This window comes from Sturnira hondurensis, unplaced genomic scaffold (genome assembly GCF_014824575.4).
Source record: "Sturnira hondurensis isolate 20B ecotype Veracruz unplaced genomic scaffold, ASM1482457v3 Scaffold0022566, whole genome shotgun sequence".
NCBI classification, from domain to species: domain Eukaryota; kingdom Metazoa; phylum Chordata; class Mammalia; order Chiroptera; family Phyllostomidae; genus Sturnira; species Sturnira hondurensis.
Window position 1 is genome coordinate 4,833,847 of NW_028095197.1, and position 13,678 is coordinate 4,847,524.

The 13,678-nt window shown below is 41.5% G+C and overlaps 1 protein-coding gene across 1 annotated transcript in view; it reads right to left on the bottom strand.

The window, feature by feature from the left end:
• Positions 1 to 2,191, bottom strand: part of RIGI (RNA sensor RIG-I) — a 44,696-nt gene extending 42,505 nt beyond the window's left edge. Inside the window, exon 1 of the mRNA XM_037035746.1 lies at positions 1,967 to 2,191. Within this exon, the coding sequence (XP_036891641.1) occupies positions 1,967 to 2,072 (106 nt within the window). The 5' untranslated portion in view covers positions 2,073 to 2,191. The remainder of the gene's footprint in view (positions 1 to 1,966) is intronic.
• Between the last annotated feature and the right edge of the window lie 11,487 nt (positions 2,192 to 13,678).

Below are 13,678 nucleotides of genomic sequence, written 5' to 3' on the forward strand. Positions count from 1 at the left end.
TCAGCTTGCTTTTTAAAAAACTTACATTTCAGTTACTTTTATTGTGGTTGCATTTTAACTCTAAAACTAACATGCACATTAAAAATCATCCCACCTTCATGCTCCCACAGCGCACTATGGTTTTCCATTAAAGCTCTTACTGATGGGGGAGTCAAGAGTCGGAAAATTTTAGTTCAAGGTGATGGTTAACAAGCCTAGCAGTTAATGCATGTGAAAAGCTATTGTTTCAGGAACTGCAGGTGCAGCCCAGCCTGACTCCAGGAGAGCACAAGCCAGGAGAGCACAAGACCTTTGTGCTCCAGAAGACACCACAAGCAATCAAGGTGGTATCCCAGCGTTTCTGTTCCAGGGAGAGACAGTCTGCCACCCAGGTCACAGATAAAGAAAATGACAGAGGATACAGATACAGAAAATCACGGGTCAGCAGATGGAAGGATGTTAGGGAGATGGACTGCAGCTTTTACCTGATTAACCTCTTCCCTGAACCCTAAACCTACACTTTCTCCCCTTGAATTCCAGACCTGACACCTACACTTTTTTCTCCTTATAAAAAGGGTTGTCTTAAAATGGAATTTTAGGTGGTCTGTTAGGGTACAAAGCCACCCTCTTTCTCAGATCGCTGGCCATCTGAATAAAGTGCCCATAAAGATTCAATCCCTGTCTCTGCTTATTGGGTCTGGTAGGTGACAGGCAGCCCGAATGCCGGCTTTTCCGTTTCATTACCACACTTCATTATCTATCATTTGTTTAGTTACCTGCCTCCCCACACACACTCTAATCTCTATCAGGGCAGGAATCATTTCTATTGTGTTCACCACTAATTCCTCAGTGGTGGAATGTGATGTGAGGCTTCCTATTCAATAATATGTGCAGTAACATGGTATATTATCTACAATGTGAGCAAAATGCCCGACACATACGAGTTGCTTGTTTATTCAATCAATACAGGAGCATATGAAAAAATGGAATTCACACCAGCTTATTAGTCTTTCGCTCATTCTAGAGAAATCTAAAAGAATGCTTTGCTGGGGCTCACAGTCTTTGGGGGCAGAAGCTACTCTGTGGTCATTAGGATGTTATGTTGTTCCTTCATTCTGAGTAGGGCTAGAAAGTGGAGGTCCCCTGTGGGTGGTGTTATCTCACTCCGCACTCCACAGTCTGTGGTTTGGTTTGGCAGAAAATTAGCAGGAAAGTTACCCCATGTGTTTTAATGTGATTTCCAAAAACTGCCTCACAGGAGGGAAGATGTTTAGGCACCTGGAGCCTGAAAAGGAACTGCCAGACCCACTCTCTCATCTCAATTCTCTTCAGGCACACCGCCCTTCTCTTTCCCCAAAGCCTGTGCTCACCTCCAGCTCACCTCACAAAACACTTGAATACGAATGTACAATATGCCCATCATGTGTCTCAAAACTGGATAGAAACACCCGAATTGAAGCCTAAAGCCGTTCCGTCCAGGGCTTGGTCCTCTCAAGTTCCCAGCGCTTTGGAAGTGACCGGCAGGTTAAGCATCAACTTCCTTGTAGCTCCGCCAAAATTTCGTAACCACCTGTGTGCCAACTACCGTTCCACCCGCAAAACCGTGAATTGTAAAGGATTTTAAGGCAGGGCCCGCATCTTATTTCTGAATCTCTGATGTCAGCACAAAACTGAACACCCAGTAGACGTAACTTTTAGTAGAAATAATGAAATGGACAGCGACTTGTTTCTTCGGCTTTAAGAGGTGTGCACCCCTAAGAAAGTCATTTCACCTCGCTGGGACTCAGTTTCCCCACCCAGTCCCCCAGGGTCACACTCCAACTCTGACAATTTCTGGTCTAAAACGTTTTGGGGCTGTTGCCACAAACCCCGTGTTCCCAGCAGGCTCCTGTATTGATTATAAGAAGCGGGGCAAGGCGAGCAAACAGAAAACACGCCCGAACGGTTTTCCTGGCCCAGGGGGTGGGCGCCGCCAGGGACCACTCACCCTCCTTAAACCAGGGCGCCATGTAGCTCAGGATGTACGTCGGGTCCAGAATCCTGGTGACATAGTCCCGGAAGGCGAGCAGATTCTGCCGCTCCTCGGCCGTCATCGCCCCGGCTGGGCGCGCCTGGGCGCCGCTGCTTTTAAAGACGGCGGCGAGGCGAGCCGGAGGGAGGCCGAGCGGACCAGGAAACCGTAATCGCGAACGGAAAAACCGAAACTGCAACTAGCCGAGAGCGGCGCTCCTGCAGGACACGGCTCCCGGCGCAGCCTCCGCGCGCGGTTTCGATTCCACCCCGGCTCCCTGCGTTTCCCACCTGCGGGACCCGGAGGGGCCTCCCGGGCGCGGCTTTTTTCTTTTTCCTTTTACCTTACTATCTTTTGTTTCGCTTTCGCAGAAGTGTCCCACCTTTTGGCGTCTCTATGCCACACTGGAAGAGTTGTCTTGGACCACACATTAAATGCAGTGCAACACGTAATCACATACAAAAAATGTCATGTTTTAAGTAAATTTAGGATTTTGTGTTGGGCTGCAGGTTGGACAACCTTGGAGGTAGGTTCAATAAAGTGCACAGATTTGAAGTGTACAATTCTTCTATTTTTATCAGAGAGCATCCTTTATTGATTTTTTAAGTTATTTCGTTGTTGTTCAATTACAGTTGTCTGCATTTCCCCCTACCAGTCACCCCGTCCCAGCCAAACCCACCTCCCTCCCTTGCTTCCACCCTCCCCTTGGTTTTGTCCGTGTGTCCTTTACAGTAGTTCCTGAAAACCCTTCCCCCCATTGTCCCTCCCCACTCCCGTGGGGTTATTGTTAGGTTGTTCTTAATTCCAATGTCCAAGTGTACAGTTCTGAGTTTTGAAACACGGGTGAGTGGAGCCACTCCCTCTGGGTTGTGTGGGAGTATGTTCAACTTCACACCTGTAAAAACCGCCGCTGGTTTCCAAACCGGCCTTGCCATTTTGCATTCCCGCTGGTAACGTGAGAGAGCTCCGGTAGACCCACATCCAGTAAATACATACAATAGCCAGGTTTTTTGTTTGTTTGCTATCTTAGTTGGTGTGAAATGGTGTATCGTGGTTTTAATTCTAATTTCTCAACAATGATGTTGAGCATATTTGTGTGTATTTATTGGCCACTTATATATATTTGTGTGTGTGTGTGTGTGTGTGTGTGTGTGTGAAGAATTTGCTCCAATCTTTTGCCTGCTTGAGTGGTTTGTTTGTATTAAGGATTTATAAGTTATTTATTTATTCTGGACACAAGCCCGTTGTCAAATACATGTATCCCAAATGTCCTCTCCTAGTCTATGACTTACTGTTACATTTTCTTAAAAGTATTTTGAGCAAAAGTTTATTTTGGTGAAATCTAATTTATCAGTTGTTTCTTTTGTTTAGTGCTTCTTGTGTCCTTGAATAAATCTTGGCCTACGAGGTCATTAAGTTATTCTTTGCTTTCTTTCAGAGTCTTATAGTCTTTGGTGGTTTTAGCTTTCACATGTAGGTCTATGATAACCTCAAATTAATTTTGTTGTGGTGTGAGGTCAGGGTCAAGGTTTCATTTTCCCCCCCATACTTCTAATTGTTCCAGCACAAAGTATTTCTTTTGTTAAAATTTTCCTTTTCCCATTGAACAGCCTTGGCACCTTTGTCAAAAAATCAATTGACTGTTATGTGTGCACAAGTACTTTTTCATTCTAACCAGTTCTATTATTGATCTATTTGCTGATGCTGCTTTATTCTTCTTTGTACAAATTATATTGGCTATTCCAGACTCTTTGCATTTGGCTATGAAATAAGAACCAACATGGCGATCCTTCCCCACCCCCCACCTTGTCCTTCCCCAACCCAACACACACACAAGTGATTGGGATTTTGATCAGGGCTGCATTGAACCTATAGATGAACTGGGTAGAACTGGCATCTTAACAATTTTGGATTCTAATCAATGAACTTATTTATATTTGTTTAATTTATCTCAGCAGTATTTTAGTTTTGAATGTGCAGGTCTTATACATCTGTTAATTTTATCTTAACTATTTTATGTGTTTTGATGCTAAAGAAAATTGTTTCTAAAGTTTCGTTTCCAAATTGTTGCTAGTATTTAGAAATACAAGTGTTTTTGTTTTTTAATCTTGTTTTATACATTGCTAAATTCAATTCTCGGGTCTAGTAATTGTTCAGTAGATTCCTTAAGTTTTGCTAGGTAAATAATCCTGTCATTTGTGAATCCATGTTTTTTACTTCTTTCCAATCTTTATGCCTTTTGTTTCCTAATTGCACCACCTATGACCTCCTATAAAAAGTTGAATGAAAGTGGTGAGAGTTGACACCCTTAACCTTATTACTAATCTCAACCGAGAAACATCTGTGTTTTGCTTTAATTACAGTGTTGCCTGTAGGTTTTTTTAGATGCTCTTTATCAGACTGGCATTCTCTTTTATCCCTGGTTTGCTCAGTTGTTATCATGAATGGGTGTTGAAGTTTTCAAGTGTTTTTTCTTCATCAATTGAGGGGATCACATATTGTTAAAAAATGAATTTCACTGATTGATTAAATTTTTTTTTAGAGGAAAAAAAGAGAGGGAGAGAAACATCAATGTGTGGTTACTTCTGGAGCAACCCCTTCTGGAGACCTGGCCCACAACCCAGGCATGTGCCCTGACTGGGAATCAAACCAGTGACCCTTTGGTTCACAGGCAAGCATACCAGCTGGGCTCACTGATAGATTTTTTTAATATTAGACCAACCTAGAATTCTTGGGATAAATCCCATCTGGTCATGATATAGCACCATTTTTTATATATTTCTGGATTCAATCTGCTAATATTTGTATATCTATGTTCATGAAAGATACTGGTCTGTAAGTTTCTTTTCTTACACTGTAAGGGTTATGCTGGCCTCTTAAAACAAGGGTTTGTGTCAGATTGGTATCAGTGCTTCCTTAAATGTTTAACAGAATTCACCAATGAAACCATTGGGCTTGGAGTTTTCATTGTTTGAAGATTATGATGAGTCAACTTCTTTACTATATGCAGGGCTACTCTGATTTTTTTTACAATTTTATCTCAAGTCAGTTTTGGTAAGTTGGGCTTCTTAAGGAATTTGACCATTTTCTCTAAGTTATTAAATTTATGGTACAAGGTTGTTTTTGATATTCTTTATTATCCTTTACCTTTTTAAAAAATTAGTCTTGCCAGGAATTTAACAATTTTATTTATCTTTTCAAAAAACCAACTTTGGCCCTGGCTGGTGTAGCTCAGTGGATTGAGCGCAGGCCTGCGAACCAGAGGATCACGGTTTAATTCCCAGTCAGGGTACATGCCTGGGTTGCAGGCCGGTTCCCTGCAGGCCAACTCCCAGCAGGGGACGCATGAAAGGCAACCAAACATTGATGTTTCTCTCCCTCTCTCCTTCCCCTCTAAAGATAAATAAATAAATAAAATCTTAAAAAAACAACTTTGGCTTTGATATATTTTAAATTGTTATTCTATTTCACTGATTTCCATTTTGATCATTATTTTATCCTATTTTGGATTTAACTTGCTTTTTTATTTTTTTATTAGTTGGTTAAGGTATAAGTTTAGCTCACCAATTTCATACACCTTTCTTTTCCAATACAGGCATCTGCAGCTATAAATTTCTTTTCTCAGCTGAGTTCTAGCATCCCACCAATCTTGACAAACTGCTTCAATGTCATTGCATGTGACATAGTTTCTAATACCCCTGTGACTTCTTCTTTAACCTATGAGTTTATAAGTATGCTGCTTATTTTTCAAATGTTGAGAATTTTCTAAACATTTCAGGGCTATTGACTTCTGATTTTAATCTGTTGAGACATTCAATATGCTGTAAGATTTTGATCTTTTGAAATTTATTGAAACGTGTTTATGGCCAGCATATGAATGAACTATATTGATGTATGTTCCAGATACACTGAAGAAGAATCAGTGTATATGTTGCAGTTCTTGGGTAATGTTCTACAAATGTCGGTTAGGCTGAGTTATAGTGTGGTTCAAGTCTCCTATATCCTTAGTAATTTTCTACTTGTTCCATCAAGTACTGAGAGAGGTTTTAAAATCTCCAACTATAAATATTTGTCCATTTGTCCCTTTTATCAGTTTTTTGCATAATTTTGTAGCTCTGTTATTAGATGCATACACATTTAGGGTTAAGTTTTCCTGATAAATTATAACTTTTATCATTATAAAATGGCTGTTTTTGTCTGCGATATTACTATACCTATAACAGGCTTTTTTAAAAAAGATTTTACTTATTTTTAGAGAGAGATGAAGGGAGAAAGAGGGAGAGAGACGTGCAAGAGAAACATAGATTGGCTGCCTCTCCCACACACCCAGCCAGGGACCAGGCCCACAACCCAGGCATGTGTCCTAGCTGGGAATAGAACCAATGAACCCCTAGGTTCACAGGCCAGTGCGCAATCCACTGAGCCATACCAGCCAGGACCCTATTACAGCTTTCTTATGCTTACTGTTTGCATGGTATATCTTCTTCCATCTTATTGCTTTTAATTTCTCTATTAATATTAAAAGCACAACTCTAGTATAGAGCTTATACTTGGGTCTTCTTTTTTAATCCAGTCGGACGATCTCTGCCTTTTAATTCATGCAGTAAGTCCATTATCTTTAATTATTGACATGGGTTTAAAACTGCAATTTTGTTTGTTTCATCCAATTTTGTTCCTCTGCCCCTCTATTCCTTCAACTTGGGTTAATCAAATACACTTTTATCTTTCACTTTTTAAAAAAGATTTTATCTATTTTTAGAGAGATGGGAAGGGGGGAAGAAGGAGAGGAAGAGAAGCCTCCATATGAGAGAGAAACATCAACGGGTTGCTTCTCACACTCCCCTAACCCTAACCTGCCTGCAACCCAGGCATGCGCCTCAGAGGGGAACCAAACCGGCAACTTTTTGGTCTGCAGGCCGGCACTCAACCCACTGAGCCACACCAGCCAGGGCTACTTTTATCTCTTCTTAATATAATTCTTGGCACAGTCATATGCTGCTGAACAATAGAGATAAGTTCTAAGAAATGCCTCGTTAGGTGATGTCATCATTTTGTGAACATCACAGAGTGCACGGACACAATCCTCGATGGCATAGCCCTCTACACACCCCGGCTGCGTGAGGCAGCCTACTGTGCCTTGGCTACAAGCCCATACAGCATGTTACTGCACAAAACAACTCGCGGGTGAATCACGCACAAAAGAAAATAGTGCAAGAGACACAATAAACATGAGCTGTACAAGGCTGCTGCTCGTATTACCCAGCATATATTGTTTTGCAGGAAACTGTTTTTTGTAAGTATTGAGTACACTCTAAAATAGCAATATTTAAATATAGTGTAGTAAGTACATAAACCAGTAACAGCCATTGAGTCTCATTATCAGGTACCGTGTACGGAACATGATAGTACATGTTACACTTTTATGTGACTGGCAGTGCAGGTTGGTTCACACCTGCATCACCACAAACATGGGACAATGCACTATAATGTCACAACAGCTGCGGTATCCCCAGGGGATGTGAATTTTTGAGCTCTATTACAATTTTATGGGACCACTGTCATATATGCAGTCCATATATGTTGACCAAAACATTATTGTGTAGGGCATGACTATGTTTTTTTAAGCTCTGTATGCCTCTCTTTCATCTTTAACTTGTATCAGTGTACTTAGAATTAATATTATACCACATCAGGTAAAATATAAGACCCTTGCAACCACCTAATTCCATCTACCCCATAATTTTTACTTTTCTGTGTCACAAACCACATAATACAATGCTGTAAGCTTTACTGCAAAAGGTCAGTTGTCTTTTAAGTAAAACAAAATTATAGTCTTTTCTATTTTGCCATTTCTGGTGCTACTCATTCCCATCTATAAATACTGGTTTCTATCTAATGGCACTTCCCTCGTCTCCTCCAATATATATTTTTAAGTATATTTTATTGATTATGCTATTACAGTTGTCCTATTTTTTCCCTCTCCCTTATCTCCCTTCACCCGGCAACCCCATGGCTTCTCTAATGTATTGTTAAAGCTCCCAGTGAATTTTCGCTTCAAGTAGTTTTTTAAAATTCTAAGCTTTCCATTGGTTATTTTTCTCTATTTTTTAAAATTGGCAACTTTTTAATTTTTTTAAAGATTTTATTTTTAGAGAGAGGGGAAGGGAAGGAGAAAGGGAAACATCAATGTGTGGTTGCCTCTCCAAGGGCCCCCACTGGGGACCTGGCCTGCAACCCAGGCATGTGCCCTGACTGGGAATCGAACCAGTGACCTTTTGGTCTACAGCCCGCACTCAATCCACAGCTATACCAGCCAGGATACTATGTCTTTATAACTGCTTTTACTCTGGACTATGGGCACATTCACACGTCTAGTAATTTTTAATTTTATACTGGACATTAGAGATGTGCTGTAGAATCTTTGGATTCTATTATTTTACTCTGGGGAGTGTTGCTTTTTGTTCAAGCATATTAATTTACCAGCTCCTCATTTTGAATTTATAGGTGCTTTGTGGTTGTTCTGTGCCCTTAATCCAAGATGAATTGCTCAGTCCTCGGTCAGACTTTTCAGCTAAGGTGTGGTCCTACAGGGTTTTCAATGAAAAGCCCTATTACGTTTCCCCTGCCCCTTCTAAGTGGGTGGGACTCAGACTCCAAATTCTTCCCCCCCCCCCCCCCCCGTGGTGGCAGCTAGATGTCTGTTGACCTCTTTCAGCCTCCCAGCTATTACCTGTGCTCCTTGGGGTCTCCCCTGCATGTTTGCATTTCAACGTCAGCTAAGATTTGAGTGCAGGGTATATACAAATTTTAGGGCTCTCCCTGTTCCCTTTCGTTCTGAAATCTCCCCCTCAATATCATCACTCTGGCACCCTAGGATTCAACGTCTAATTCAACGACTGTGGCTTTCCGCTTTTGTTCTAACCTCCATGTGGACTGGGGTGGACCCTTAGAAGACAAATAAATGCAATTCTCACACACACAGCTCCTATCTTTCAGTGATCTAATTCCTTCCAGTTTCTGCCCTTTTATTTTTCTTCAGGGCTTTCAAATATTTGTTCTTTATGTTTTGTACATATTTAGAACTGCTATCCTACTACTACTTAGTTTTGAATTTCTAACTGAGGAAAATAAATCGGATCCAAAATTTCTTTAAAAAGGTAAAGGTATGCTTCCTTTTATGCTAACAGTGGGAAATAGTAAAGCCTTGTTATTAATTCAGAAGAAATAACAATGTATTTATTACACATCAGCAATTATGGTATGGAATGAAACTGAAAGAACTGAAGTCCCAGAAATGGAATCATTTGGCAGATTTGTAGGTAAAATTGACCAAGACACAGGAAGAAGGGAAGTGTCACAGAATGGTGAGAAGAAAGAACTGTCCTGGACCTTCTCCTCACCTGGGCATACTTTCCCAACACACTTACAGAGATCTGTTATATCTTAGGTATTATGAAAAAGCACTAGGTATACGGAGGTAAGTGGAAAAGAGTATCCCTCATAAGCTTAGAGTCTGATGTTGAGGAATAAGACAACAAAGATGGAAAAACACAAACAGTGAAGTAACTGCCAAATGTGAAGTGATACAAAGAACGTCAGAGTTATGAAGCAGAAAACTATGAAGGCTGGAAAAACTACTTTAATATGGTGTTAAGGGAATATCTTTCTTAGTAGGTCACATTTCAGCTGAATCCTTAAGAATGGGAAAGAATAAAAAAAAGCAGGGAGAAGGGGTTCCATTCAGAGGGACAGGAAGCACAAACATGTAATTAAAAAAAAAAAAGTGAAAGGAGCCCTAGCTGGTGTAGTGCAGTGGATTGAGCGTGGGCCTGTGAACCAGCCAATTGCGGTTCGATTCCCAGTCAGGGCACATGCCTGGGTTGCGGGCCAGTTCCCAGTGGGGGACACATGAGAGGCAACCACACACTGATGTTTATCTCCCACTCTTTCTCCTTCCCTTCCCCTCTCTCTAAATAAAATATTTTTTTAAAAAGTGAAAGGAAAAAGTAGATGAAACTTCATGAACAAGGGGTGAATGAATGTAGTGCAGATGAACATGTACACAGGACCTTGTAAGGCAATTAATGAAATGCTGTGGGAACGTACTGCAGTTTTAAGCAAGGAGTAATAATCTGATCACATTTTTAAAAGATATCTCTGCTTCCTATGCACAGTGAGCAGGTCAGGTGGTAGGTGACTCAAGAAAGAAATGATGTGGATATAGATAAGGACAGTGGCAGTGAAGAGTATAAGAAATGAATTGCTTGAGAGATATTTGAGAGATAGGATTGAGTGAACAGCAGCAGAAAGAGAAAATAAAAGGCTGTATTCCAGTTATCTGGTCTGAGCAACTGTGAGCATAAAATGGATAAGACAGGTTTAGAGCTCATTACATTCTAGTGTGGGAGACAAAGAAATAATGTTAGAAAGTAGTAAGTGGAATGAAGGGAAATAAAACAAGATAAAGGAACAAAGAAAAAAACTGGGGACAGTTTAAATCAAATGAATTATGAGGGAAGACCCAAATGAAGAGCATGTTGTTTGGGTGAAGAGCATTCTATTCAAAAGAACAGAGAGTTCCAAAGCCTAAAGATATGAGTGAACTTAGCCTGTAATAGAACAGGAAGTGAGCAGGGTTGCTAGAGTAGAGCGGGCTGGGGGTGAGGGTGGAGGGGAGAGAGACAAAGAGCAGACAGGTGGCTAAGGCAGTTCACATAAGGCCTGACAGACCAAGATAAGGCCTTTGGCTTTGATCTGAAATACGATGGGAATCATGATCTCACATTTTAAAAGGATCACAGGGCATGACCGGAGGACAACAAACTGCAGAGGGCTAGGGTGAAAACGGAGGGACCAGGTAAGAAGCTGCATCTAGTCCAAGTGAGAGATCATGGCATCGTGGGTTAGGGTCAAAGCAGTGGAAGTGGTGAAGTCAGAGGATATGTAATCCTCAAATCCCACACAATTTGCTGATGAACTGGATGTAGGATGTGGGAGACGGGAATCAGGAGAACTACAATTTGTTTAACTGAGCAGCTACTTGGTGGTGCCAACTACTGACACTGGAAGAGGGGCAGGCTTGGAGGAGGAAACTGAGAACATGAGTGCTTGCTTGCTGATAAGAATGATGCACAGGCAGTACTTCGCAAACATCAGTGTGCACATGGATCACCCACAGGTCTTGTTAAATGCAGATTCTGATCCAGTAAATCTGAAACTCTGCATTCTTAACAAGCTCCCAGGTAATGCTGATGTTGCTGATCCACAAACCTCTGAGTAGCAAAATCACTAAAAAACAAAAGAAAAAGGATAACTTACAAATCAAAATTGTTATTGAAGGTAAGTGAAATCCGGAATACATAGGGAGGGGTTACTCTAGAACAGTGGTTCTCAAACCGGGGTTTGCAGGGCAGCAACGTCAGAACCATGCTGAAACTTGTTTAACAAGCACATTCTCGGTATCCCAGCCATTCTGAATCAGACACCGTGGGGGTGTATCTCAGCAATCTGTTTTAACAAAACTTCCAGAAGGTTCTGATGCATGTGAAAGTTTGAGAACCAAAAAAGTACAATTTTTGTTAATCTGACACACACAAAAAGTAGGTAATTCACACCGGACTGCTATTGCTGTGTTGGCTTTCATTTTTTTTTAATTTGACAATCTAAGGGAAAAGAAGTTAGTGCCCCTAAGTAGGCAGGTACTGCATGTTTTAATAATTTTTGCAGCACACTGATGTGCCAAGGTACACTGGCTGAAAATCACTGCTCTAGTCCCATGTACTTACTTTGCCTCCAATTTCCTCTCTCTACCAAATGCAGTGCCCTACTGGACATAAGCAGATGTTCAAGAGGTTAATCTTAAATTCTTGGGAGCATCCCTCTTACCTCATGTGTGGTCATTATATCAGGAACTGCTGCTCTAGGTGGAGGTTAGGCTGCTTCTAAGGATTTCTAGACAATTAGGGCTGGGAACTATGACCTTTTGACCCTACTATCAACCACCCTTCTCTATACTTTCCTTCATGCTCAGCTATGATTCCATGGATTATGTTTAAATTACTCCCTTGTTGCCCTGGCTGGTGTGGCTCAGTGGATTGAGCACTGCCCTGTGAACTGAAAGGTCACCTGTTTGATTCCCAGTTAGAGCACATGCCTGGGTGACGGGACAGGTCCCTGGTTAGGTGTGCAAGAGGCAGCCAACTAATGTTTCTCTCTCACGTTGATGTTCCCCTCTCTTCCTCTCCTCTCTCTGAAAATAAATAAAATCTTAAATAAATAAACAAAAATAAAATAAAATACTCCCTTGCAATACCTTCTAACTTTTGCCCTTCTTTCTTCTCTTTGTTCACCTAGTTGAGAGATTGGTAACCTTGTCCTGTAAAGGGCCAGATACTAAATATTTTTAGGCCTTATGGGCTTGTATAGTTTCTGTTGTAGTTTTTTTTCCTACAACACTTCAATATGTTAAAACAGTTTTTAGCTTACAGTCTGTATAGAAACAAGCCATGTGTTAAATTTTCCCTGCAAGCAAGAGTTTGCTAACCCTAGCAAGACCTCAACCTGGGTGAACCCAGCTTTTCAGTTGTGCCTACATGTTACGTGTCTGTAAAGGAAATCAGTAACTGCAGATCAGCATCACCATAAAACACAATCGTCAGCCCTGGCTGGTGTGGCTCAGTGGATTGAACACTGGCCTGCAAACCAGCGAGTCTCCAGTTTGATTCCCAGTCTGGGCACAGCTCCCTGATGGGGTGGTGTGTGAGAGACAACCACACACTGATGTTTCTCCTTTTTCCTCCTTTCCTTCCCCTCTAAAAATATATTTAAAAAAAACAAAACACAATCATCAGCTTCAACTCATATATCACACCTTAGCTGGCAAGTTTTTTTTTAGTATTTTTGCTCATTAGTATAACGGCTGTTTCACCCCTTTTCCTCCTCAAACCCGCCACTTCTCTCTACCACATATTTTGTATTGGCTGGGCACTTCTGGTCAGCACCAAGTTGAGGCAAACACAAACCCTGTGTTTACCAAAAAATAATACCTCTAAGTACATTATTACATATAGTGCCTGCCTCGTTGGTCTTAACTGGCCTTCTCATGTGTCTTCAGTCACCACGTAGGTCTGCTGATCTAGGATGGCCTCAGCTAGGAGTACTGGGCTCTCTGTGGTCACTCCTGTTCCAGCATGCTAGCCTGAACTTCTTCACATGGCGGTACAGAGGTCTGCGAGAGGGCAGAAGTGTGCAAAGTCCTTGAAGCCTGGGCTCAGAATTGACACAATCATTTCCTTATTCTGTTGCATCTAGCAAAGTCGTAAGGTCAGGCAGACTCAAGGGGAAGGAAAAGACTCTACTGTTGATGGAAGGGGCTGGACAGGTCACTTGTAAAAGGTGTAAACATTGGGAAAAGTGAGGGACTGTGGTAATTTTTGCAATCAACCTACCACAAGGTCATCTTGCCAACCAGAGGATGAAGCCCTCTTCCTTTAGTCCATGTTTTTTTTTTCTGGGCCAGCGATTTTCAAAGGGTGTGCTATGTGGCACATTGGTGTGGGGGTTTTGTGGTTTTTTTTTTTAGAAAGGAAGGAGAAAGGGAACATCGAAGAGGAAGGAACATCAATTGGTTGCTCTACAGGCATGCCCTGACCATGGACTAAACCCACAACCTAGGCATGTGCCCTGACC